At 36.1% G+C, this 24,000-nt stretch overlaps 1 protein-coding gene across 1 annotated transcript; it reads left to right on the forward strand.

Moving 5' to 3' along the window:
* The first annotated feature begins 2,695 nt into the window (after positions 1 to 2,695).
* Positions 2,696 to 21,322, forward strand: LOC123878988. The gene is made up of 3 exons (XM_045926442.1): positions 2,696 to 3,942; positions 4,477 to 5,026; positions 21,312 to 21,322. Exons 1-2 carry the CDS (start codon positions 2,775 to 2,777, stop codon positions 4,728 to 4,730), a joined length of 1,422 nt encoding a protein of 473 aa, XP_045782398.1. The 5' UTR covers positions 2,696 to 2,774; the 3' UTR covers positions 4,731 to 5,026; positions 21,312 to 21,322.
* Positions 21,323 to 24,000: the final 2,678 nt, after the last annotated feature.

Consider the following 24,000-nt stretch of genomic DNA (forward strand, 5'->3'; position numbering starts at 1 on the left):
CAGTAAAAGTTATCGCCTATTGTTCCCGATTGCTCCGAGCGCCGCGGCATTACCGGATGTAGAGATGCTGGAAGAGACCGGAAGTGAGCGTAGCGTTGCTGAGCATACAAAATACGCTATGCGAATCTTAGGGTTCCGAACCCGGAGGAACGGGATCCTCCGCTGTCCATACATCCATCCGTCCAACCCTCCATTATGTTTCCAAGAACCGTCTAATGAACAACAGCCTTCGCTGTCCATCCGTTCGTCTGTCAGCGGGTTGTATCTCATGAACCTTAATAGCTAGAGAGTTAAAGCTCTCACAGAGTGTTCTATTGCAGCTTTAACAACAAATAATAAAAATTGCAAAATGACCGCCATATAAATAATAAAAAATAACTTCGTAATTAACATAAAATATTAATTAGGTAATTTTTTTGCAAATTACCTAATCACACTAATATTATAAAGGCGAAAGTTTGTATGAGTGTGTGTGTATGTTTGTTACTCCTTCACGCAAAAACCACTGGACGGATTTGGCTGAAATTCGGAATGGAGATAGATAATATCCTGGATTAGCACAAAGGCTACTTTTTATTCCGGAAAACCAAAGAGTTCCCACGGGATTCCGAAAAACCTAAATCCAAGCGGACGAAGTCGCGGGGGTCAGCTAGTTATTATTAATCCCTAATTTTATTCAGTAACTGTACTTTCTGTACTGTTACTAGTAGTGTAGTTATGACTAGTATTTTTACAGCTCTGCGTTCGAAGGGTATGAACGGGACCTAATTACTAAGGCTCTACACTGTCCGTCCGTTTGTCTGTCAGTTAGCGGGCTGTATCTAATGAACCGATAATAGGTAGCGTTGAAATTTTCACAGAATGTTCAAATCTCATGCAGCTTTAATAACAAATAATAAAAAATAAAATGGCTGACATGAAAAAAAAAACGGTTATTTCTTGTACGATGATACGGAAACCCTTCGAGCGCAAGTCCAACTCAACCGGTTAAAAAAAAACAATTTAATATTAATTAACGATGTGTCATTTCCAGTGTACTAATATCCGTGTAAAATAAGATTACTGAGGCCGGCATCAGAAAAACAATGCCCCGTATATAATATTTGAGGCATTATGTATTTTCGCCCGACGGTACTTATGAAATTGTTCGAATATTGCCTATAAAAGTTTTCCTGTAAGATTCTTGTATATTTTTGAAAAAAAAAAAATACATATTTTAATGTTTAAACTAGGTATCATGAGTGATTTTCATTTTTAACCGCCGACCCAAAAAGAGGGGTGCTATAAGTTTGACGTGTGTATCTGTGTATCTGTCTGTGGCATCGTAGCTCCTAAACTAATGAACCGATTTTAATTTAGTTTTTTTTGTTTGAAAGGTGGCTCGATCGAGAGTGTTCTTAGCTATAATCCAAGAAAATCGGTTCAGCCGTTTGAAAGTTATCAGCTCTTTTCTAGTCTTACATAACTCACACACCTACTTCCTCTAGGTAGTTCTTCCTTATGAAACAAATCCTGTGTAACCTATCTATCTTAAAAACCTAAAAATCTATTGCCAATCCATTTCCAACCATACTACTTCGAAATAGAAATCACTTTCAAGTTACGTGCAAAATTAATGTTGTCATCAGAAAATAGGAGATACGTAGTATGAAACGTTGCACTTGCGACTTTTTCCATCTTTTTTGCGTTTTTCAACACTGATCTCTACTAATAGAAACACCCTGGAACTGCGATTGCAGACCTGTTTTAGAAGCAACTTGCTTTTTGCCATATTGGCGCTGATAAAAGCAGTGAGCCTCATGTGACCGTACTCGGAACTAAATGTTAATCTTGAAAAATTTGTCAACATAGTGTCGAAGCGACGACCATTCGACATAAAGTGTCATTTTTAGGGTTCCGTACCTCAAAAGGAAAAACGGAACCCTTATAGGATCACTTTTTTGTCTGTCTGTCTGTCTGTCTGCCCGCCTGAAAGGAGGCGAGAAGGGCCAACGCACGCACAACAGACGGAAACGTTGCAGAAACCAGCCCAGAGAGAAGTGAGATAATGGCACACCTCTTCCAGCGTACTTGTCCATGTCAATTTCAACGGTTTTTCATGCAATTGCTTCGAATAATCGAGTTCGAAACGAGTCGGAATCGATGAAATCAGATGTCGATTGGCACTCGAGTCGAGTGAATGAATTTGGAATGGTTTATCCCGGGTTTGTCGAGAAATTACGTATACTACCTACCTTTGAGGTTCCCATTTGCTAGAATCCACCTAGATTGAATTATAGGTACCTATTTGTAGCTATGTATAAACTTGGTCCTATCAAAAACGTATTTAAAACTGTACTTAATATTTTCTTTTTTTATATGATGGTTAGTTATTGTATAATAGTATTTGTTAGACAGGAGTTTTGTTGGTAATAAAATAAATAAATAAATAACGTTTTGTTTCAGACCATTTTTGTAACAGATATTATATAAATAAGTCCATATACAAAGTTAAATGCGGAATGTTCTCAGAGTTTTTCCACATATAACTCGAATTTGGAAAAAATGTTTTACCTACTCGTAAAAATACTATAAAAATACAAATTATTGTCTTTGAAAGTTTTATTCTAAGTGTCAATACCATAGAGATATAATTATGTCAATAAAATAATGAGTAATGACACAAATGTCATGCACATGAATTTTCAAAATCAAGTCAAAATCAATAGTTTATTTTTGATCCTGCAACTTTTTTTAACAAATTCTTAATAAGCAAAAGAAAGCAACGCCGAAAAATGCAACCTTGTCTGTCTTGCGTAGCAGACTATGTAGAAACCAGAACTTCAAGTAATAACCAAAAACAGCTAATAAAAGAAGAAATGGATAGAACCAGAGAAATCCAAAAAAGTACAGACCAATCTGAACAAGTAATACATGGAGATTCTTACGTTATAGAAAGAATATGGAAAAACGCTTTTCAAAAGGCTAAATTAGGCAAGAACCTCAAAGTTATACCAACAGTGCATGCAACCAAAGAACCAGATAAACCACAAAGAAATACCCTGAGAGTAATAGACCAAGCATCAAATAGAGATCTTTACATTATTGAAAGAATATGGAAAAACGCTTTACAAAAAGCTCAGTTAGGAGCAAATTTCAAAGTAGTTCATGCAACCAAACTACCGAAAGCAACAGATCAATACAATATAGACCAAGCATTAAATGGAGACCTTTATATTTTAAAAAGATTATGGAAATCTTTGCAAAAAGTTCTATCAGGACACTTCAGAGTGATATCAGAAGTGCATACAGTCAAACAATTAGAAGAACCACAAAAAAATAAACCACGAGCAATAGACCAAGTATTACACGGAGATCTTTACATTATAGAAAGAATATGGAAAGGTGCTTTAGAAAAAGCTCAATTAAGCAAGAACCTCAAAGTACTACCAGAAGTGTATGCAATCAAACAACCACAAGAACTACACAGTAATACACCAAAAGCCAACCAAGACAATATAGACCTTTACATAATAGGTAGAATATGGATACATGCTTTACAAAAGGCGTTGTTAGGAGCAAATTTCAATGTAATACCAGTTGTTCACGCAGCCAAACAACCAGAAACACCACAAAAACCTCCGAAAATGAAATACACAGACCTACCGATATACCAGTCCCCACATTACGAATATAAAGAATATATTGAAGACAAAGACAAATGCCCTGAAAGAAACACAAAGTTATTACAAAAATTTCTACTACCATATACAAAGAAATATAGAAAGATTGCTCAAGAAAATTTGTGTCAAGCAAAATGCATTGTAAATAAGTATTGTGTTAATACCTGTGCATGTGTTAAAAAAGCTAAGAATGATTTTAAAGCAACCATGAGAGATCCAGATAATTTGACAGTCAGACAAGCTGTGGTTGGTGTTGGAACTCTCACAGGATATTTATTAGGTAGGTACGCTATTCAATAAAAACCGGCCAAGTGCGAGTCAGACTCGCGCACCGAGGGTTCCGTACTTGGTTAATTTTTCCGACATTTTGCACGAAAAATCAAAAACTATTATGCATAAAAATAAATACAAATCTGTTTTAGAATAAAAAGGTAAAGCCCTTTTATATTATGATACCCCACTTGGCACAGTTATCTTACTTTGAAAATTGAAACACTTTTATCTACTTTCGCGGTTTTCAGATTTATTCCTGTACTTGTGCTATAAGACCTACCTACCTAGATGATTCTAGCTCAACGGTTAGTACCCTATAGGTTTCTTGACAGACACGACGGACGGACGGACGGACGGACGGACGGACGGACAGACGGACGGACGGATGGACGGACGGACAGACAGACAGACACTAGATAGACAGACAGACATACATACACTGCCTACATACAATCCCAAATTTCTTTTTAGCCCAAGATTTGGTACTTACGTAGGTAATTTTTTTATACTTACTTTAATTTTATTAATTTTTTTTTTTCAGGTGGCGGAGGTGGTTTACCTCGTAGATTCTTCTTCACCAGTATCGGTTTTCTGACAACGGGAGCGCTATGCTTTCCCAAGGAAACAGATGAAGTATTCCGATCTTTCACTTACATGGTTGCGAAGGCGGTGTTATCAATGTATAATATGGCGTGCAGTAAAAATGCAGATTTGAGAGAGAGGCTCGCTTGTAGGGAGGATTTGCCTCCGCCGCCTCCCCAAAGAAAACCTCTACAATGTCCTCCGAAGAAATAGAATTTGGAAGTAATCTTTTAAAAATATTCTATAAAAAAAGTGTCCTCACCGAGTTTATACTTAGGCTGAGATTTATAGAGCGTACTTTGACTTTGCTCAGAATTAAGGCCGATTCACACCAAGCACGTACACGTGACACGTGCGTAGTGACGCGCGTAAGCCCCTAACACATCGGGTTACGCATACGCCCACGCTTTACGCAAGCAGTGTGCCATGTTTCATACAGTTTCATACATTACAACGCTATGGTACGCGCTACGTCTACGCTTACGCAGCCTGTGTGAACGAGCTATTAAGTTTCAGTTAAAACGAGACAGATTTATGTGAAACCGATAAATCCGTCTCATTTTAACTCTAATTCTAAAAGTCAGCGTATGCTGCTTATGTCAGCCTTAGTTAGGTACCTATTTGTTTATAACACAATAAAAATCAGGTAAAAATACATTTTCTAAAACTTTTATTAATCTTATATCTACATAAATTAATCATCATCATCATCATCAGCCTGTGGACGTCCACTGTTGGACATAGGCCTTCCCTAAAGAGCGCCACCACACCCGGTCCTCAGCCTTCCTCATCCAGCCACTTCCTGCCAGCCGCTATATATCGTCGGTCCATCGTGCTGGAGGGCGTGATAAATTTTTAATTTTCACTTGTTTCCGTACTTATTTTGTGGTGTATATTAAAAATGTAAAGTATATTCATTATTTAGCAAATTCATACTTTAAGTTAGGTAGGCACATCAACAAACACTTAAGTTAATTTTAATTAAAAAATTAAAATGTATTTAAAGTCTAGAGTCTAGACTCTAGTCCTAAAATAGTTCACATATTTTAGTCTCCACGATCAAACAATTTCATAAAATGAAAAAGGCCTCCACAAAAGACCCAAGACATAATAAATTTAAGCATAACTACCAAGTGTGAACAACTTACTTAAAACAAAAATATCCCAAAAATAGAGCAAGTATCTTTACACCCTTATTACAATGAGCGAAAGTTTAAATTCCAATAGCAATGACAAAAGCGAGCGCAAATAAAACGTTGTAAATTAAAAACCTCATGCGGCTACAATATAAAACTGGACACTAATAAACGTTGAATTTGGAAAAAAATCACAACTTTGCCATACAAAATTCAACTGTATTCTTCAAATGCTAAAGTTGAAATTCGTTTGTGTTAATAGAAGTACTGTATAACTTTGTAATGACGTCACTTGGCTATCATACCTCTTAATCTCGTGATAAGAGTGTATTTTTACGAGACAGTACAACGTAAATGGACGTAACTTATCTAGGAGTGGTTTTGGATGTTTTTATGATGCCAGCATATGGACGTTAGGCAGATACCTAGACGCAGATAAAAGTTACGAAATTCTTGTTATGAATGTCGTGCCTACTTAGATAATAATATGTTTAGGGTTCAGTACCTTAAAAGGAAAAAAAAACCGGCCAAGTAGGAGTCAGACTCAGGCCGCGAGGTAAACCTCGCTGCGTGAGTCTGACGCCTACTTGGCCGGTTAGGTAGGTACTTGGCTTGGTCTGATTCTAAAGAATAGAATAGAATAGATTTTTATTCAAATAAACTTTTTCAAGTGCTTTTGAATCGTCAAATAATTTACCACTGGTTCGGAATGCCTTTCCTACCGAGAAGAACCAGCAAGAAACTCGGCGGTTGCTCTGAGAAGAATTCATGTTCAAGTTACAATAAGTTTACAGTTTCCGTACTCGGGTATTTTTTCCGACATTTTGCACGACAAATCAAAAAATATTAAGCATAAAAATAAATAAAAATCTGTTTTAGAATGTACAGGTAAAGCCCTTTCATATGATACCCTACTTGGTATAAATATTTATCTCACTTTGAAAATTTAAAATACTAATAATTTGTTCATGAACACATTTTAATTTTTTTTTGTGATGCAACCACAAATTCACGGTTTCCGAACTTTTTCTTTACTTGTGCTATAAGACCTACCTAACTGCCAAATTTCATGATTCTAGGTCAACGGAAAGTATCCTATAGGTTTCTTGATAGACATATTCGGGATAGGATAAATAGACAGACAACAAAGTGATCCTTTAAGGATTCCGTTTTCCTTTTGAGGAACCCTAAAAAAAGTGTGATTTCGTATACGATGGTACGGAACCTTTCTTAAAAAAAATTTAGTATGAAAAACCGTTAGCTCATTTTACAAAATTAAATACTACCCGGCGCTATTACATGCAAAAACTGCAAATTTTATCTATACTATGTCCATGGTTTTAGCCAATAATTTACCAAATAGCAACCAAGAAGCATTGCATTTTTTATGTTTTGCAACTTTTAAAGATTTTAAGTAAATAAGTTCAATTAAAAATAGGTAAGTGAGATCATAGTCAAATCTGTGCACAATAAAAATAAACCGATCAAGTAAAACGGACACAAAAAAATAGCTATTCATTGAGGTTTCAAAATCTCAATCAATCTTAGATCGCTTTTTCTTCAAATAGCGACGGATTCGGTGGTTTTAGGTAGTGTTGTTATGGATATCCATATCCGTAACCGAAACTATCGGATATCCGAAATAAAAAAATATCCGTAACCGTAACTGAATCCGTAATAAAAGTTTTGGATAATTTCGGATAGGGCGGAGTCTAACTAAATACTACACTCGTACGAATTAACTGTGCACTCCGCTGGAATGCGACACCTTCATCAGTTCACATTTTACAATTCCTTAAAAAAATAATATCCGTAACCGAAACTATCGGATAATCCGAAATAATTTAATATCCATAACCGTAACCGAAACCGATATTATTTTTTACCAATATCCATATCCATATCCGGATCCGAAATTATATATCCATAACATCTCTAGTTTTAGGCGACGATTCTGAGTAATCTAGATTTTAACCTTTTTACACCTAGACTTTTAGCTTTAGTAATTTAAAATTGTCCAAAAGAAATAATTCAGGTAAGATTTATTTCGCATTTCTTGTGACCTGTGTGTAAAGAGTTTATTCGCTTTAGCAAGTACTTGCCTGTTTGTTTTTATATTTCCAAGATTATCAGGATTTTTTAAGATTAGCTCTTGGCAGTTGAAATGGGAAATCCTTTTTTAAATACTTGTACAAGTGATTTTAATTAGGTTTTTGTTCAGAACGTGCAAACTAATCCAGAATTTCTGACCAAAATTATGGACCTATTTTTAGGGTTCCATATCTCCAGAGAAAAAAAAAGAACCCTTATAAGATCACTTCATTGTCTTAATGTCTGTCTGTCGTGTCTCTCAGGACCCATCAAGGGAATCAAATCCTTTAGGGTCCCCTTGAATCATGAAACGCAGGTGGCACAGTCGCATGTGGTACAAGTAAAGGGGAAATTCCAAAACCGTGAATTTGTAGTTACATCGCAAAAATATTAAAAAGTATTACTCTTGTATGATGGTACGGAACACCTCTTGTGCAAATCCGACTCACATTTGGCCGATATTTTTATTAAATCTAACGGCAGTTGTGCTTCAAAAATAAGAATGCAAAAGCAAAAGCATTCCGCGAGCTTGAGTGTTTTTTTTTTTCTTTAAATCTGGCTTTACTCTGATTAGCCAATGTCAAGTTTGTGATATTTTCAAGTTATTGAATTTATACAAGTATGGACTCCGTCTGCGCCGGCGCCCGCCGACATACACGCGGCGCCCCTTTAGAGCGCTTCCCACCACCAAAAAACACCAACTAACACAAAAACCAGCCACTCTTAACAAAAAAAACACTCCAAACAAGCACAGCACGCGCGCCAGCAAACGCCATCACAGACGAAGTCCAGCTTGAGTGTTAAAAAGCTGCTAAAAGACATATTACCACAGATAACAAAAGGTGCGAATGCATTATTTTATTAGGTTGGCTACATTGACAAATTGATTTATGCAACTTTGTCAAACATTCCGGTGCAATAGCGTCTATATTTCTCTGTCTTAATTTTAATTTCGACTGATTGCATAGAGATAGTATATAAACAACGTAGCGAAAACTAGTATGTCTATGACTGATTGTATGTTTTACATTGAAAAATTAGTTGCATGAACTAAGGCCTCATTCGCACGAGAGCTTTTTAACCCCCGACCCAAAAAGAAGGGTGTTATAAGTTTGACGTGTGTATCTGTGTGTCTGTGTATCTGTGTATCTGTCTGTGGCACCGTAGCGCCTAAACTAATGAACCGATTTTAATTTAGTTTTTTTTGTTTGAAAGGTGACTTGATCGAGAGTGTTTTTAGCTATAATCCAAGAAAATCGTTTCAGCCGTTTGAAAGTTATCAGCTCTTTTCTAGTTACTGTAACCTTCACTTGTCGGGGGTGTTATAAATTTTTAATTTACACTTGTTTAACGTCCGTTAAAAAAGCGTTTCAAATAAAACAAAATAAGCATTCCGAAGTATCTGTTCAGACGTCAACGCTTTTTTAACGCGCACTTTGTATGTTCTGCGCAACGCCGGGTTTTAATGCAACGCTTTTTTAACGCTCGTGCGAATTAGGGCTTATAATGCGTTTTTATATTACATACCTACCTATGTCATTTAAAAGTTTTTATTTTGAGCACTTGGTTTTAGTCTTTTAGATATACATGTACTTAAATTCAAACCTACCATGTACCTACTCAACATTCTCTTTTAATATACTTACCTATCCTGTTTTTAGACCATTTTCCTTTGTCTTTTGATTTCTTAGTACCTACCTAGTTCGTATTTTTCATGATTAATCTACCGACGACGCTGATTTTATCAAGAAAAAGTTAAAGTAAGATAAAAACCAAGTAGATCATGGTTAGGTCATTAGACTTAAAAATGCTAGACGTCTTAAAATAAATATTTTAGTAGAAGACAACTTTTTAACTCTAGACAAAAAAGACAAAAGCTAGACCGAACGACCAAGATTGTTAGTTTTTTTACATAAAATCACTAAAAGGAAATCATCGAGAATCAAAAGATTATCGTAATTTTAAGGTTTAGTTTTAAAACTTAGTTGATCCGCCCTGGCTTTGCTTGAGGGTTTTTGAAAATCAATAAGGAGTGGAATTTCCTAAAATCCTGCAACACGTATTTATTAATGTATAACCAAATGCCCATTAAAACCTAAATCTGGAAGGTCGGCGGTTCAAACCCCACCCGTTGCACTATTGTCGTACCCTCCTAGCACAAGCCTCACGCTTAGTTGGAGGGGAAAGGGGAATATTAGTCAGGATCAATATGAAACTAACACTTAAGTAAAAAATGTACCTACCTGTAGTAGCTATGTTCGTACATAAAACTTAAAAAATAAAAAAAAAAGAATTTTTAACATTTGTAAAAATCTGTATTTGAACTTATAAAATAAAAACAAACCACACGAGTATGCAAGTAAACTAAAAAAAAAGATTAAAAATAATAATAATAAAAGTAGCCTGTGTTAATTTAAGGTATAATCTATCTCCATTCCAAACAGCCAAATCCGTTAGAAGTTTTTGCGTGAAAGAGTAACAAACATCCATACATACATACAAACTTTCGCGTTCACAATATAATTAGGATAGATAAATGTACCGACTAGGTATCTACGGGTTTCGACGCGTTGCTAATATTTTTTGCAGATCCATGACATTTTTTCCCAACATTGACAACGATTTTATTTGAACTTGGAATTAAGTGCGAAGCGAATTTTGCCTTTTTTATTTTGTTGGTGCACCTGCGAACATTTAAGTCAAATCCACTTTAAAAATTCAGTTTTTTTTTTAATATTTGCTGATTTACTGATGAATATCCACAACTACTAGTTTTTAACCCTCGATCCAAAAAGAGGGATGTTATAAGTTTGACGTGTGTATCTGTGTATCTGTCTGTGGCAGCGTAGCTCCTAAACTAATGAACCGATTTTAATTTAGTTTTTTTGTATGAAAGGTGGCTTGATTGAGAGTGATATTAGCTATAATCCAAGAAAATCGGTTCAGCCGTTTGAAAGTCATCAGCTCTTTTCTACTTGCTGTAACCTTCACTTGTCGGGGGTGTTATAAATTTTTAATTTACGATTGTTTACAATATTGAAAAGAATGCATGAATGAAGAAAAAGATGCATGATACTCTCAATTTAGTTTAGAGACAGACATCAGAAATCAGAATCGACGCCAATTGGGGCGATGTTAAAAATATGTTAAAGCACCTTTGGGAATCGAAACTTTTTTTTTTTTTCTCTCTCGTCTGGCTTTACACTGATTAGCCAATGTCAGGTTTGTACTTATTTACAAGTTAGGGAAACTATATGTATAAGTATGGACTCCGTCTGTGCCGGCGCCCGCCGACATACACGCGGCGCCCCTTTAGAGCGCTTCCCAGTCAGTTCCACCAGCAATTAACACCAGCAGAACCCAAAAACCGGCCACTTCTAACAAAAAAACACTCCAAAAAGACACAACACGCGCGCCAGCAAACGCCACCACAGACGAAGTCGAATCGAAACTTACGAGCATGCTTTAAGAGGGGTCTCTCCGTCACTCGCTCCGTACAAACGTAGTTCGTCTCTGATTGGAATATGTACTAAACAATCATACTTAATGGAATTTAGTAGAAACGTTCCGGGAACTAATATCGATGCCTGTGGTTTTCAGATTTCCGTTAAAATATTCGGTTTCAAAGTTACGCGGTCTTAAAAGTTCACATACAAATCTTTGAGCCGCTCTAATTTTAAAACTACATATTTTTAGAAAAATGTAAAACACCACAGGCACAGATATTAGTTTCTAGAATATGTGTGTAAAATTTCATGGACTTTGGTTGCTTAATATTCAAATGAAATTGGGGCTACGATTGTATGGAGTAAGTGACGGAGAGAGCCCTGTTAAAAATAAATATGGCAGCCCGTTACCAGCCTATAGAAGTCGTTGCGAAGGTTATAAAAAGAATGCAATTTATTTCTTCAAAGGCAACAGCTAATCTGATAATAAATTACGCATATTATCTGTACAATTAGTCAATACAGAGTAATTACCGGTGGTCAGAGGTCAACATGAACATATGGGAATAAAAAAAATATAACATTACTCTGTGGTCTGTACAGGTTATATGTGATGTGAATGAGACAAGAGTTTTGACGTGGCTTTGTGTAGAAATTAACACTTAAACTCATCATCATGATCAGCCCATCGCCGGCGCACTACTGAGCACGGTATTTCTCTCAATACGAAGGGACAGGTAGAGACGATCCATACTTCCATACTAATCCATACTACTATTATAAATGCGAAATTGTGTCTGTCTGTCTGCTACCTTTTCACGGCCGAACAGTTAAACCGATTCTGACGAAATTTGGTACAGGGTTAGCTTATATCCCGGGGACGAACATAGGCTACTTTTTATCCCGGAAAATTAAAAAGTTCCCACGGGATTCCTAAAAACCTATCCGCTTAACCGATTTGTATGTTTGGTACCAAATTTCATACACATCAATTTAGCGGATGGGTTTTTAGGAATCCCGTGGGAACTCTTTGATTTTCCGGGATAAAAGTAGCCTATGTCCTTCCCCGGGATATAAGCTAATCCTGTATCTTTTGTCAGAATCGGTTAAACTGTTGGGCCGTGAAAAGGTAGCAGACAGACAGACAGACAGACACACTTTCGCATTTATAATATTAGTATGGATGAAGATGTACAGACAACAACCATAACAAAGTTACATCGCAAGCCAACTTTTTTGTACTTCATTTATTATCCATCGTTTTAGATATCTCTAAATGTCATTAGCAATATAAATGGCTTTCGCGCCATAACGAACCAGTGCTGCCACAATGGAAAATAATAAATCAACTGTCACTTTGACAGTCGCTGAAAAGAGGTCCGTCAATGCATGGATGCAGAACTTTTTGAGTCTTAGGTTTTTTTCGTGCCGCCTTTGATTAATTGTTGGGAAAAAAAAGGTTTTTAAAGCAGTCGAGATCGTTATTATGTGCCTTTTGAAAAGGTTGATTGGGTGATATTTTTACTTTTTTATGCAAAGGCGTTCTTGCAAAGGTTATACTTTTGCGTGGTTTTGCTTTTGAACTTTTGTCTGATTTAAGTTTGGTTCATTTGTTATGAATGTGGGGTCTAATTGCCTCTATCTTGATGATTTTTAGGGTCCGTACCTCAAAAGGAAAAGTGGAACCCTTATAGGATCACTTTGTTGTCTGTCTGTCTGTCGTGTCTGTCAAGAAACCTACTTAGGGTACTTCCCGTTGACCTAGAATCATGAAAGGCAGGTAGGTAGGTCTTATAGTACAAGTACAGGAATAAATCTGAAAACCGCGAATTTTTGGTTTTGATGGGTTAGGTTACATCCATAGGATGCATAATATTATAAGCTACTTTTTAAACCAAAAAGTTCGCACTGAATTTTTAAATAATCCAAGTCTAGGCGGATGAAGTCGCGGGCATCGACTAGTAACCGTTGCAAATTTCAATAAGCAGCTTGTTTTCAAGTAGGTTTTATCTCAGCAAATAAAGGTCTGCTACGGTTTTATAAAAAAAACAATCAAGTGCGAGTCAGATCCACGCACGATGGGTTCCGTACTATCGTACAAGAAATGCCTCTTTCTAATTTTTGACGTGACAACGTCTTATAATTCGATAGAGCCGGCTGCACGCACGAAAAAGCATGACTCATGCGGTGTTACCTCGCTCTGAGGCGTTCCATGTAAGGCTTGAAGTGCAAGCGAGAGCGCGGAACGAGCGACAAAGAAGCACAATCGGCCTTTGTTGTCACGTTCAACTATCGTCAGTAAGCCGACTTTACAGACAACCAATTTTTTAAATTGTCATGACGGCCATTTCGAAATGTTCATTACTTATTTATTTTAATAGCGGCCAAAGACACATTCTGTAAAAAAATCAACTCTCTACCTATTCGGTTCACGAGATACGGCCAACTGACAGACAGACGGACTGACGAACAGGGGAGTACGGAACCCTAAAAGCTAAAGTCGCGCGGACGAAGTCGCGGGCAAATAGTAACAAATATTTTTAGTGCCACTGTAATTTGTTTGAAACATAAAACACATTCCACACTTTATTCTTTATTGTGTTGTATGGATTTACTTGAAAACTTTCATACTATGAAACTTGCTATACACATGGTTGGCTTGGCACAGGTGTAATAGGATTATATTCATGTCAACACTGATGTTTTTCTCATCACTAAATTTAGAGAAAGTATAGATCTGCTTCTAAAAAAAGGCGAAAAAATAATTTTAAGTTAAAAACTAAATTTTAGTAATATGTACTTACAAATTGAAATAATAGGCTCACGATGCGATGGTGCCTAAAGTCACGAGTTTGACCGTGTTAAACTAAATTAAGTTTGTCTGTCTTTTTCTTATCACATTGGCAAGAAGATGTGAATTCTCTAAAATTTAGTTTCGATCAGAATCAGTAACATTCTATAGATGAATATTTGATAATTGCGATACAGAAAGGCCCCTCGGCTTTCTTGCACATAATACTTACATACTCAGTTCATCTTTTTGGTAGAGCGTTATTGAGTGTGAGAGCAAGCTATTTCAAGAACAAGATGTGCAATATTTTAGCCGATTAAATCAACGTTATTATTTTGTATCAGTATTTTTAAACAAATTAAACACATCCTAAACTTAGTTAAAAACTGCCATACCCCTTCCTAGCCCGCTTCCACCTTAGATTGCATCATCACTTACTATTAGATGAGATTGCAGTCAAGGGCTAACTGGTAACTGAATAGCATGCCTTGAATTCGTTGGTTATGCAATTTTGTAGTTTCATATTATTATATCTACTTATTTACGCGTGAAGCTAATATAGATAGATAGATAGAACACTTTATTGCACACAAAAACATATGTAAAGGATCACAACAGAGAAAGAAGAAAACAGAAAAAAAAACAATAATTGTGTGCAAAGGCGGCCTTATTGCTTGGAGCAATCTCTACCATATATTATAGAACTAAATACAATAAATAAATACAAGTATAGAAAATAATGTAGAACTAAGTTATACGGTCAGTTTTGTTGTTCAATTTGCAAAAATTTCGAATCAAATGTGGCGTCTATGTGTATAGCACCTGACGGGCTTTCATACAACACAATATACAAATCGACAATATGCCGTATTCTCATATTGTGGAATGCTTGTGACGGCGAACAAAGGGCAATAAAATATTATTTTCACATACTCACCATCTGTTTTTAGGGTTCCGTATCTTTAAAAAAAAGAACCCTTAAAGATCACTTTTTGTCTATCTGTCTGTCGGTCTCTCCATCTGTCCGTCTGTTTGTCGTGTCTGTCAAGAAAACCTATAGGGTACTTCCCGTTGGCCTAGAATCATGAAATTTAGCAGGTAGGTAGGTCATATAGCACAACTAAAAGAAAAAATCCGAAATCCGTGAATCTGTGGTAAATCACAGAAAAAAAATTAAAATGTGTTTCATTTTCAAAGTAAGATACTATACCAAGTGGGGTATCATAATATGAAAGAGCTTTACCTGTACATTCATATATGCACAATAGTTTTTGATTAAACGTGCAAAATGTCGGAAAAAATACCCGAGTACGGAACCCTCAGTGCGCGAGTCTAACTCGCACTTGGACGGTTTTTTTTGAATGCGTTTGGTAGTTGGTAAGTTTTCACGCACTGTAAAAGTATAAGCGATTATAGCCTACTGGTTAAAAGGTCAGTTTTCTATTCGGGAGGTCGGGGGTTCGATCCCGGGCACGCCCTTCTCAAATTTTTAACCCCCGACCCAAAAAGAGGGGTGTTATAAGTTTGACGTGTGTATCTGTGTATCTGTCTGTAGCATCGTAGCTCCTAAACTAATGAACCGATTTTAGTTTAGTTTTTTTTGAAAGGCGGCTTGATCGAGAGTGTTCTTAGCTAAATTCTAAGAAAATCGGTTCAGCCGTTTGAAAGTTATCAGCTCTTTCCTAGTTACTGTAACCTTCACTTGTCGGGGGTGTTGTAAATTTTTAATTTACACTTGTTCGGAGTTAGTGTTTTAAGCAATTAATATCACTAATTGCTTTAACGGTGAAGGAAAACATCATGAGGAAACCTGCTTGAGGGTTCTCCATATATAATGTTCTCAAAAGTGCGTGAAGTCTGCCAATCCGCACTTGGCCAGCAATATGACTTAAATCCTTCTCATTCTAAGAGGAGATCTGTACTTAGTAGTGAGCCGGCAATAGGTTGAGAAGACGATGATAATGGTTTCTCTCTCTCATTATTTCCATTTCTTTTTTTTTTTAATATTCAGATACAGCTTAGCCCTTGACTGCAATCTCACCTAGTGGTAAGTGATGATGCAGTCTAAGATGGAAGCGGGCTAACCTGGAAAGGTTATGGCAGTTTTTATTAAACCTATAAGTACCCCTTCGGTTTCTACACGGCATCATACCGGAACGCTAAATCGCTTGGCGGTATCGCTTTGCCAGTAGGGAGGTAAATAGCCACGGCCGAAGCCTCCCACCAGACCAGACCAGAAGTTTAGAAATTATAAAATTCTAAACCCCTGCCGGGAATCGAACCTGGGGCCTCCCACTAATAAGACCACAACGCTTACCACTGGGAGGGAGGGAGGCGCTTTATCAAGAATCAAGATTAATGCCTAATTAATGAGTCATCAAGACCTATTAAATATGTAAAAAAATATTGCTAGCCAAAAAATATATCTAACAACTAACAAGACATTAAAATTGAACGCCGCTAAAACTTCACAGCTCTTTTATTGAAGTTTTTATATCGACAATACTAGACAAAACCAACTTTTTTCTAGCAACTATACACAAAAAAGTTCTCAAATAATCGGTCAATATACAGTGTGAGACGCACCTACGAAAAAAGATAAGTGTTTTTCTATATTTAAGACTTTTTTGTCTTAATACTTTTTGTCCTGTCGCCTGTATCTATACTTGAGGAGGTTAGGAACAAAAAGTGATAATTCGCTATTTTTCCATTATTTTTTTTAATTTTTATCCTACATCTACACCTTGATTTCTATCCACCCTTGGTTTTATTTCGTACCAAAACGTGCTTGATATTGTAAAAACTTTTTTACAATATCAAGTTTGCTACAAAAAGTGATAATTTTTAATATTTTCTACAAATTCTATCTTTTAATCCTACCTTCGGTTCAAAAAGTGTTTAAATTTAAAAGAAACAGCAAGGAAACTGTACTTGTTTGTGTCAAATAGTGATAAATTAGTTGTTATTTCATTTAATATGTAATTCTATGATTTCGAATGATTGTGCAGCCCAAAAAGCTAGTATCCAGGGGGTCTATCGGCTAAAAATATATCAATCATTAAAGGACAGCATCAATGTCAAAACATGGTTTTTGGCCAATCCCATTGGCTAAATAGTAAATACCATGTTTTGACATTAATGCTGTCCTTTAATGATTGATACATTTTTAGCCGATCGCCCTGCGGGCTAACTAAAAAAAAGTGAGTTAGATGACAGATTTACAGTGTTCTGTCAGTGGCGGTATTTAGTTTGTGGTGCTATTTATCTATATTTTTGATTTTCGTTGTCTGTGTTATGCTTACCTATGTCAGATGTCTTTTTCGTAGTGTTTTCGGATCGTTATTGTATCGTGTTAATTTATTGTTGTTTGTTATTGCTATTTACGTGTTTTGCTTCACTAGTATGGAAGAATTACCAGTTCGGGTGGAACAAATAAACACTGGCACTCGAAAAAAACATAAAAAGTAAGAATCAAACAGTGACAATTAGCAGTTGTATGGGTCAAAAGGTGATAATTTGTTTTTTTTATAATAAATAACTTCTAACCTGTAAATAGTTTTTATTTTTTATTTTTGCAGTATTGTTCATTATCCAAATTCCTAAAAATATAAATAAAAATTTAAAAAGTTTGATATAATATACTTACCTTCAAAAGTATTTCTCATTTTTCTTTAAAAAAGTAAACATATAATTTATCACTTTTTGTTCCTAACCTCCTCACTTATAATTACTATCAGGTCCATTTAGAGCTATACTTTATAATGTAATAAATGGCAGATACTGGTTGATATAATTGGAAGACTGAGGTCTGAGAACGTCGCACAGTTTTGACATACTTAGGTTAAAGTACCTGCACTGGGAATACAGATGCCATCAAATGGTTTGCAGAGAGTCGCTGGACATAAGAATTAAAAGACCATGAAATGTGAAAAATCTCTAAAAGACACCCATGTATAGCAATGGACATTCATTAGTTGTGTAAGTATATCCCTGTATCTGTTGTCTGTCTACGCTGACAGCGCTACAGTTGATCTCATACTATAGTAAGGCGGCTTTTCATCAAAAATAATATTCTAAAACTGATTTTTATTTATTTTAAGCATAATAGTTTTTGAGTTATCTTGCAAAATGTCAGAAAAAAACACCCAAGCACGGAACCCTCAGTGCGCGAGGGTTATAAATAATAAACGAATAAAAGACCATCTTTTCTTGACCCATGTCTTTCGTACACTTTTTTATCTTTAGGGGATGGGTCCCTACGTCACTTTGTTTCCAACCAGATGGATCGACGACCCTAAGATGGCAGGAAGTCGGTAAATGAAGATGGCGTATGACCGTGTGTGGTCAGGCGCTCTCCAAAAGACTTACGTCCAATTATAGTGAACGCATACAGGCTTATTGATGGATTAGCTATAAGATCACCATCGTTACTTACGTATCCCTACTCAATCACTTTTTCAACTGTCACTACACATAAGCAACATTTTGTCTTGCAACATGTGTATAGTGTGATCTAAACTTAGGGAATTAAAAACCAGCATTGAACAATCGACATAAATCCTCATCGTACATTGATAGTTTCGTTCAAAAGATTCAGAAAAAGGTAGTATTCGGCCAGCATTCTATGCATATTCATGGGAAAAGCTCGTTAAATTTGAATTTAAGATGGCCGCTATGACTAACAATAATCTACGTGGCTAGGAGTTGACATGACACTCACTGACCGATTCAAAATGTTTATAAGCCTGGCTTAACAGGGCTCTCTCCGTCACTCGTTTCATAAAATCGTAGTTCCAATTTCATTTAAATATTAAGCAACCAAAGTCCATGGCAAACATATTCTAGAAACTAATATCTGTGTCTGTAGTGTTTTAAATTTTTCTAAAAATATGTAGTTTTAAAATTACAGGGGCTCAAAGATTTTTATGTGAATTTTTAAGACCGCGTAACCTTGAAACCGAATATTTTAACAGAAATCTGGAAAACCACAGACATAGATATTAGTTTCTAGAATGTGTCTGCAAAATTTCATGGACTTTGGTTGCTTAATATTCAAATGAAATTGGAACTACGATTGTATGAAACGAATGTCGGAGAGAGCCCTCTTAAAAGTTTTTGAATAAACCAATGCCACGTATAACCTTCAAAGCAAGAGTGAATCTTTTGAAGAAGCACGCTTCAGTCTAGACCTTATAATTGGTTTTCTAAGCACACTTGCCGTCAAGCGCAATAAAACGAAAAAGTCAAAAAAACCCCCAAAATGCGTGATTTTATTAGTACATAAAAAGTACTCACATACACACATTCCACTATCACTAGAAGCTTTGACAATGCAAGTAAGGAAAATTAAAAAAATCACGTACGTTACACTTCCATGATCTAGATTCTAGACCCATTATCTTAACTCAAACCAACTTAGTTTTTAGTGGACCTTGCTGCAGAAAATTGTTACGATCACTTTGCATTTTTATCAAAGATGTATTCATCAAAAGAATTTAGAGAGACTGAGTTTGACCATTTGGTCCTCTACACATATAGTTCTGTAGGAAGAAACATTGCGTGTCTTCTTTCCTCAAGAGAAGGGTCGTGCTCGTTGGCAGACAGGAGGTGTGGTCAAAGGAGCGGGTTTTTGTAACAGCCTTCGCAAATTGTAAATCTGTTGCTTTAAAAGCGTGAAAAGCGCCTGATTTTAGAGTTCCGCTGTGGTTTTGTAAAAAAAAATCTGCTGGCTCATTCCCTACTAGTAAGTAGGGCAACCTCGCGATAACTTGGGCGGTTAAGCAGATGGTATGGACCACATGAGTAGATATATGGACTTTCCTTGACTGAGGGAAAGAGGTACATAATATAATGCGTAAAAAATGAGTTCATGCGCCATTTTTAACCCCCGACCCAAAAAGAGGAGTGTTATAAGTTTGACGCGTGTATCTGTGTGTCTGTCTGTGGCATCGTAGCTCCTGAACTAATGAACCGGTTTTAATTTAGTTTTTTTTGTTGTTGTAAAGGTGGCTTGATCCAGTGTTCTTAGCTATAATCCAAGAAATTCGGTTCAGCCGTTTGAAAGTTATCAGCTCTTTTCTAGTTACTGTAACCTTCACTTGTCGGGGGTGTTATAAATTTTTAATTTACACTTGTAACTTTATGTGTCAAATATCATGTCAAGTACGATTTTAGTCCAGTAGTAGTTAGGTTTTAGACATGACAGTTGAATAGAGTTAAAATGACTTATAAAGGTGCCCACACACTTGAACTGAACTGCAACAGAACTGCGCGTCGCGGCAGCGCCCCGCACGATATTCTCTCGAGCCGCGACGCGCGGCAGTGACGCGCTAAGCGGTATGCGTAGACTATACCTACATCCATCGGTACAATGTCATTGATGTAGGTACATGATTGAAATATTTATACGGAACTCTTCAGTTGTAATGTTGACGATTTCGCATTATGCACAGATAAAGAATTTACTGAATGGGGATAATTGATTACACCATGTATCGTTTAAGATTAAACTTTTAGGATTTTAATATTTTCGCCTTTGCATGAATCATTATTGAGATATGAATATGATGACCTTTAACGCCAACACAGATGAGGGTAAAGTCCTTGGCTTAAAAATATCCAAGCAGTAAATGGACCTTGGATCTTTGGCAAAAATTATGGAAGTTTCACCAATCGTCTTCTAGCTATGTTAGGGTGTAACACGATCACGATCAGGCCCATCACCGGCATACTACTGAGTACAGATCTCTTAGGTTGAGGTCTATAGTCCGCACTTTGACTTTGCTTAGGCTTAAGTTTCAGTTAAAACGAGACAGATTTATGCCAGTGGTATAACGCTGTCTCCTTTTAACAGTGTCTTAAGTCTGAGCAAAGACTAAGTGCGTGGTATAGATTTTAGAATCTGAGTGAGAAGGGTTTAGGGCTTAGGCCATAGACACTGCGCTGGCATAGTGTTGATTGGCAAACTTCACACACCTTTGAGAACAAATTGGAGAACTCTCAGGCATGCAGGTTTCCTCACGATGTACCTTAATGTTTATAGAACGCAATTTTACAAATCTAAAAAGAACTAATGAAAAGCAATGATAGCCTAGTGTTTAAAAAGGTCTTCTGTTTATCGTTTCAGGGGTTCGATCCAGGGCATGCACCTCTAATTTTTGGAAATTGTGTGCATTTTTAACCCCCAACCCAAAAAGAGGGTTGTTATAAGTTTGACGTGTGTATCTGTGTATCTGTCTGTGGCATCATAGCTCCTAAACTAATGAACCGAATAATTTAGTTATTTTTTGTTTGAAAGGTAAGTCGAGAGTGTTCTTAGATATAATCCAAGAAAATCGGTGCAGCCGTTTGAAAGTTATCAGCTCTTTTCTAGTTACTGTATTCATTTGTCGGGGGTGTTATAAATTTTTAATTTACACTTGTACACCCAAGGATCAGAAGATTTCGATAGATTATTCCAAAGTTACAGTAATCTTTCATACCGGTATAATAACTCGAGCACTAGCTACTTACTCGAGCTATCTCATCAGGCGCACAATACCAGTATGTAAGGAATGCTTTTACATGCCATCATTTATTCACAAACGCGAAGATGCCTAAGATACACGGTAAGAGTAGGTACAATTGTAATTGAGATTGACTTACGAGTCACATCTTCTGAAATAAGTGAGTGAGACAATCTTTAGTTATACTTCTTAGACAGACATTCCGAGCAATTAGCTAAATCTTGCGAGTGATAGCCTATGCAAGTTACAAAATACTTTTCAAATGGTTTTCTTTAATACCTATGCTTGGAATTTTACACTCAAGGATCAGAAGATTTCGATAGATTATTCCAAAGTTCAGTAATCTTTTATACCGGTATAATGACTCGAGCACTACCTACCTACTCGAGCTATCTCATCAGGCGCACAATACCAGTATGTAAGGAATGCTTTTACATGCTATCATTTATTCACACTTGTGAAGACGCCAACAAAATTGATGCTATGAATTTTCCCCTGGTTATGTCTTATGTAGTATGTATACAGTATGTATGTAATTTACTCAAAATCCTATCCCCTATCGAGAAGAGCTCCACCATAGTACTTCAGTCCGAGATTTCTTTATTGTTCTGTTGGTTTTTAGGGTTCCGTACCTCAAAAGGAAAAACGGAACCCTTATCGGATCACTTTGTTGTCTGTCTGTCCGCCCGTCCGTCCGTCCGTCGTGTCTGTCAAGAAACCTACTTCCCGTTGACCTAGAATCATAAAATTTGGTGGGTAGGTAGATCTTTTGGCACAAGTACAGGAATAAATCTGAAAACCTCGAAATTGTGAATTCATTATTTAAAAAAAATTAAAATGTAATTCAATTATCAAAGTAAGATAACTATGTACCAAGTGGGGTATCATATGAAAGGGCTTTACTTGTACATTCTAAAACAGATTTTTATTAATTTTTATGTATAATAGTTTTTGATTTATCGTACAAAATGACGGAAAAATACCCGAGTACGGAACCCTCGGTGCGCGAGTCTGACTGGCACTTAGCCGGTTTGTTTTTTCCTTTTAAGCTACCCATGCGAAGCCAGGGCGAGTCACTAGTTACAAACAGCTGCCCATTACGCATATTAAAAGTGTTGCTGCAAAGTAGAAATCATTTATACCTCATTCTTTCTTCGCAGTGTTCATGTTCTGACCTTTCCATCCCTTTAACCCTTAAGTATTTATTTGTAAGGGAAGGCTCGTTCATTGAAAAGTTTTCACAAAAACCCTTTTCTCGCATTATAATATGGCTTTCGTATGTAGATTCGCTTTAATAATAAGACGGTAGAATAAATTCGCCATTCTTTACAAAGTTTTTCCAGCAAATGGGATATATTTTTTGGATTCCGTAGTGAAAACAAGAAACCCCTAAAGTTTCGTCCAGTGCATCTGTCATTTTAAAATTACTTCACCACCCATTTATTTTGTTTATTTATTTATTTTTATTTATTCATATCTAATTGGAAATTTGTATAATTTTATTTCGTCATTATACTTCAGCATTGTATTTATCAGATCAAAGTAGCATGGGTACGTGTCGTCTTTATCGTATATATGTGGGCGTGTTTGCTTTATAAAATTATTATATAGAATCTTCTTTAATAATAACCTCTTTCGGTCTAAGATTCATTAATATAGAACCTTCTTGTTTAAAAATCTCCACGATCCTAGCGCCGCCTAGTGTGAGTTTCCTGAAGATCTCGTTTTCAAACTGAATTGGCGCCAATACTAGAACTAATTATTCTAATAGAATTTATAAGTTGATAAATATGACCTTGTCTTGTTTGTTTTGATATTAATTAAATATCTTATTATTCTTAAGATATTTATTATGGTATTTAACTTGATAATTATTTAATTAAGAAATATAGAAAATGGTAATTGACTCCATTTTTAACCGACTTCCAAAAGAGGAGGAGGTTCTCAATTCGTCGGGATCTTTTTTTTTTTTTTATGTATGTTCCCCGATTACTCAAAGACCCCTGGACCGATTTGGAAATTTTTTTTTTGTTTGAAAGGGTATACTGTGCAGGTGGTCCCTATAAATTTGGTGAAGATCTGATGAATATCTTCGGAGATGGAGAACAGAACTCCTAAATGGATAAGAGCAAATTGCTCGCGATCACTGTAATAGCTTAGTAAACAGTAGGGTTTTAACTGGGCATAGCATATTATAGTACAGTGGGGCCACTAAAAATTGTGAAATAAAAAATTTTCAAAAGAAAAATAAAACCGACTTCAAAAACCAAAAACACTAAAAAGTAGAAAATAATTTTTGTTTAGCTACACATGTAATGTACCTAGGTATGAAGTCGGGCGAGCTTCACTCTTGGATTTCTAATTTTGTTTTAATATGCTCGCTCGACTTCATACCTAGGTACATTACATGTGTAGCTACACAAAAATTATTTTCTACTTTTTAGTGTTTTTGGTTTTTGAAGTCGGTTTTATTTTTCTTTTGAAAATTTTTGACGAATCACGTTGGTCGCGCCA

The sequence above is a fragment of the Maniola jurtina genome, chromosome 27 (genome assembly GCF_905333055.1).
Source record: "Maniola jurtina chromosome 27, ilManJurt1.1, whole genome shotgun sequence".
In the NCBI taxonomy this organism is placed as follows: Eukaryota; Metazoa; Arthropoda; class Insecta; order Lepidoptera; family Nymphalidae; genus Maniola; species Maniola jurtina.

Coding starts and splice junctions, on each gene's coding strand:
- LOC123878988 (XM_045926442.1), top strand. CDS start 2,775: ATGCAACCTTGTCTGTCTTGCGTAGCAGACTATGTAGAAACCAGAACT. Junction 3,943..4,476: donor TCTCACAGGATATTTATTAG/GTAGGTACGCTA, acceptor TTTTTTTTTCAG/GTGGCGGAGGTGGTTTACCT.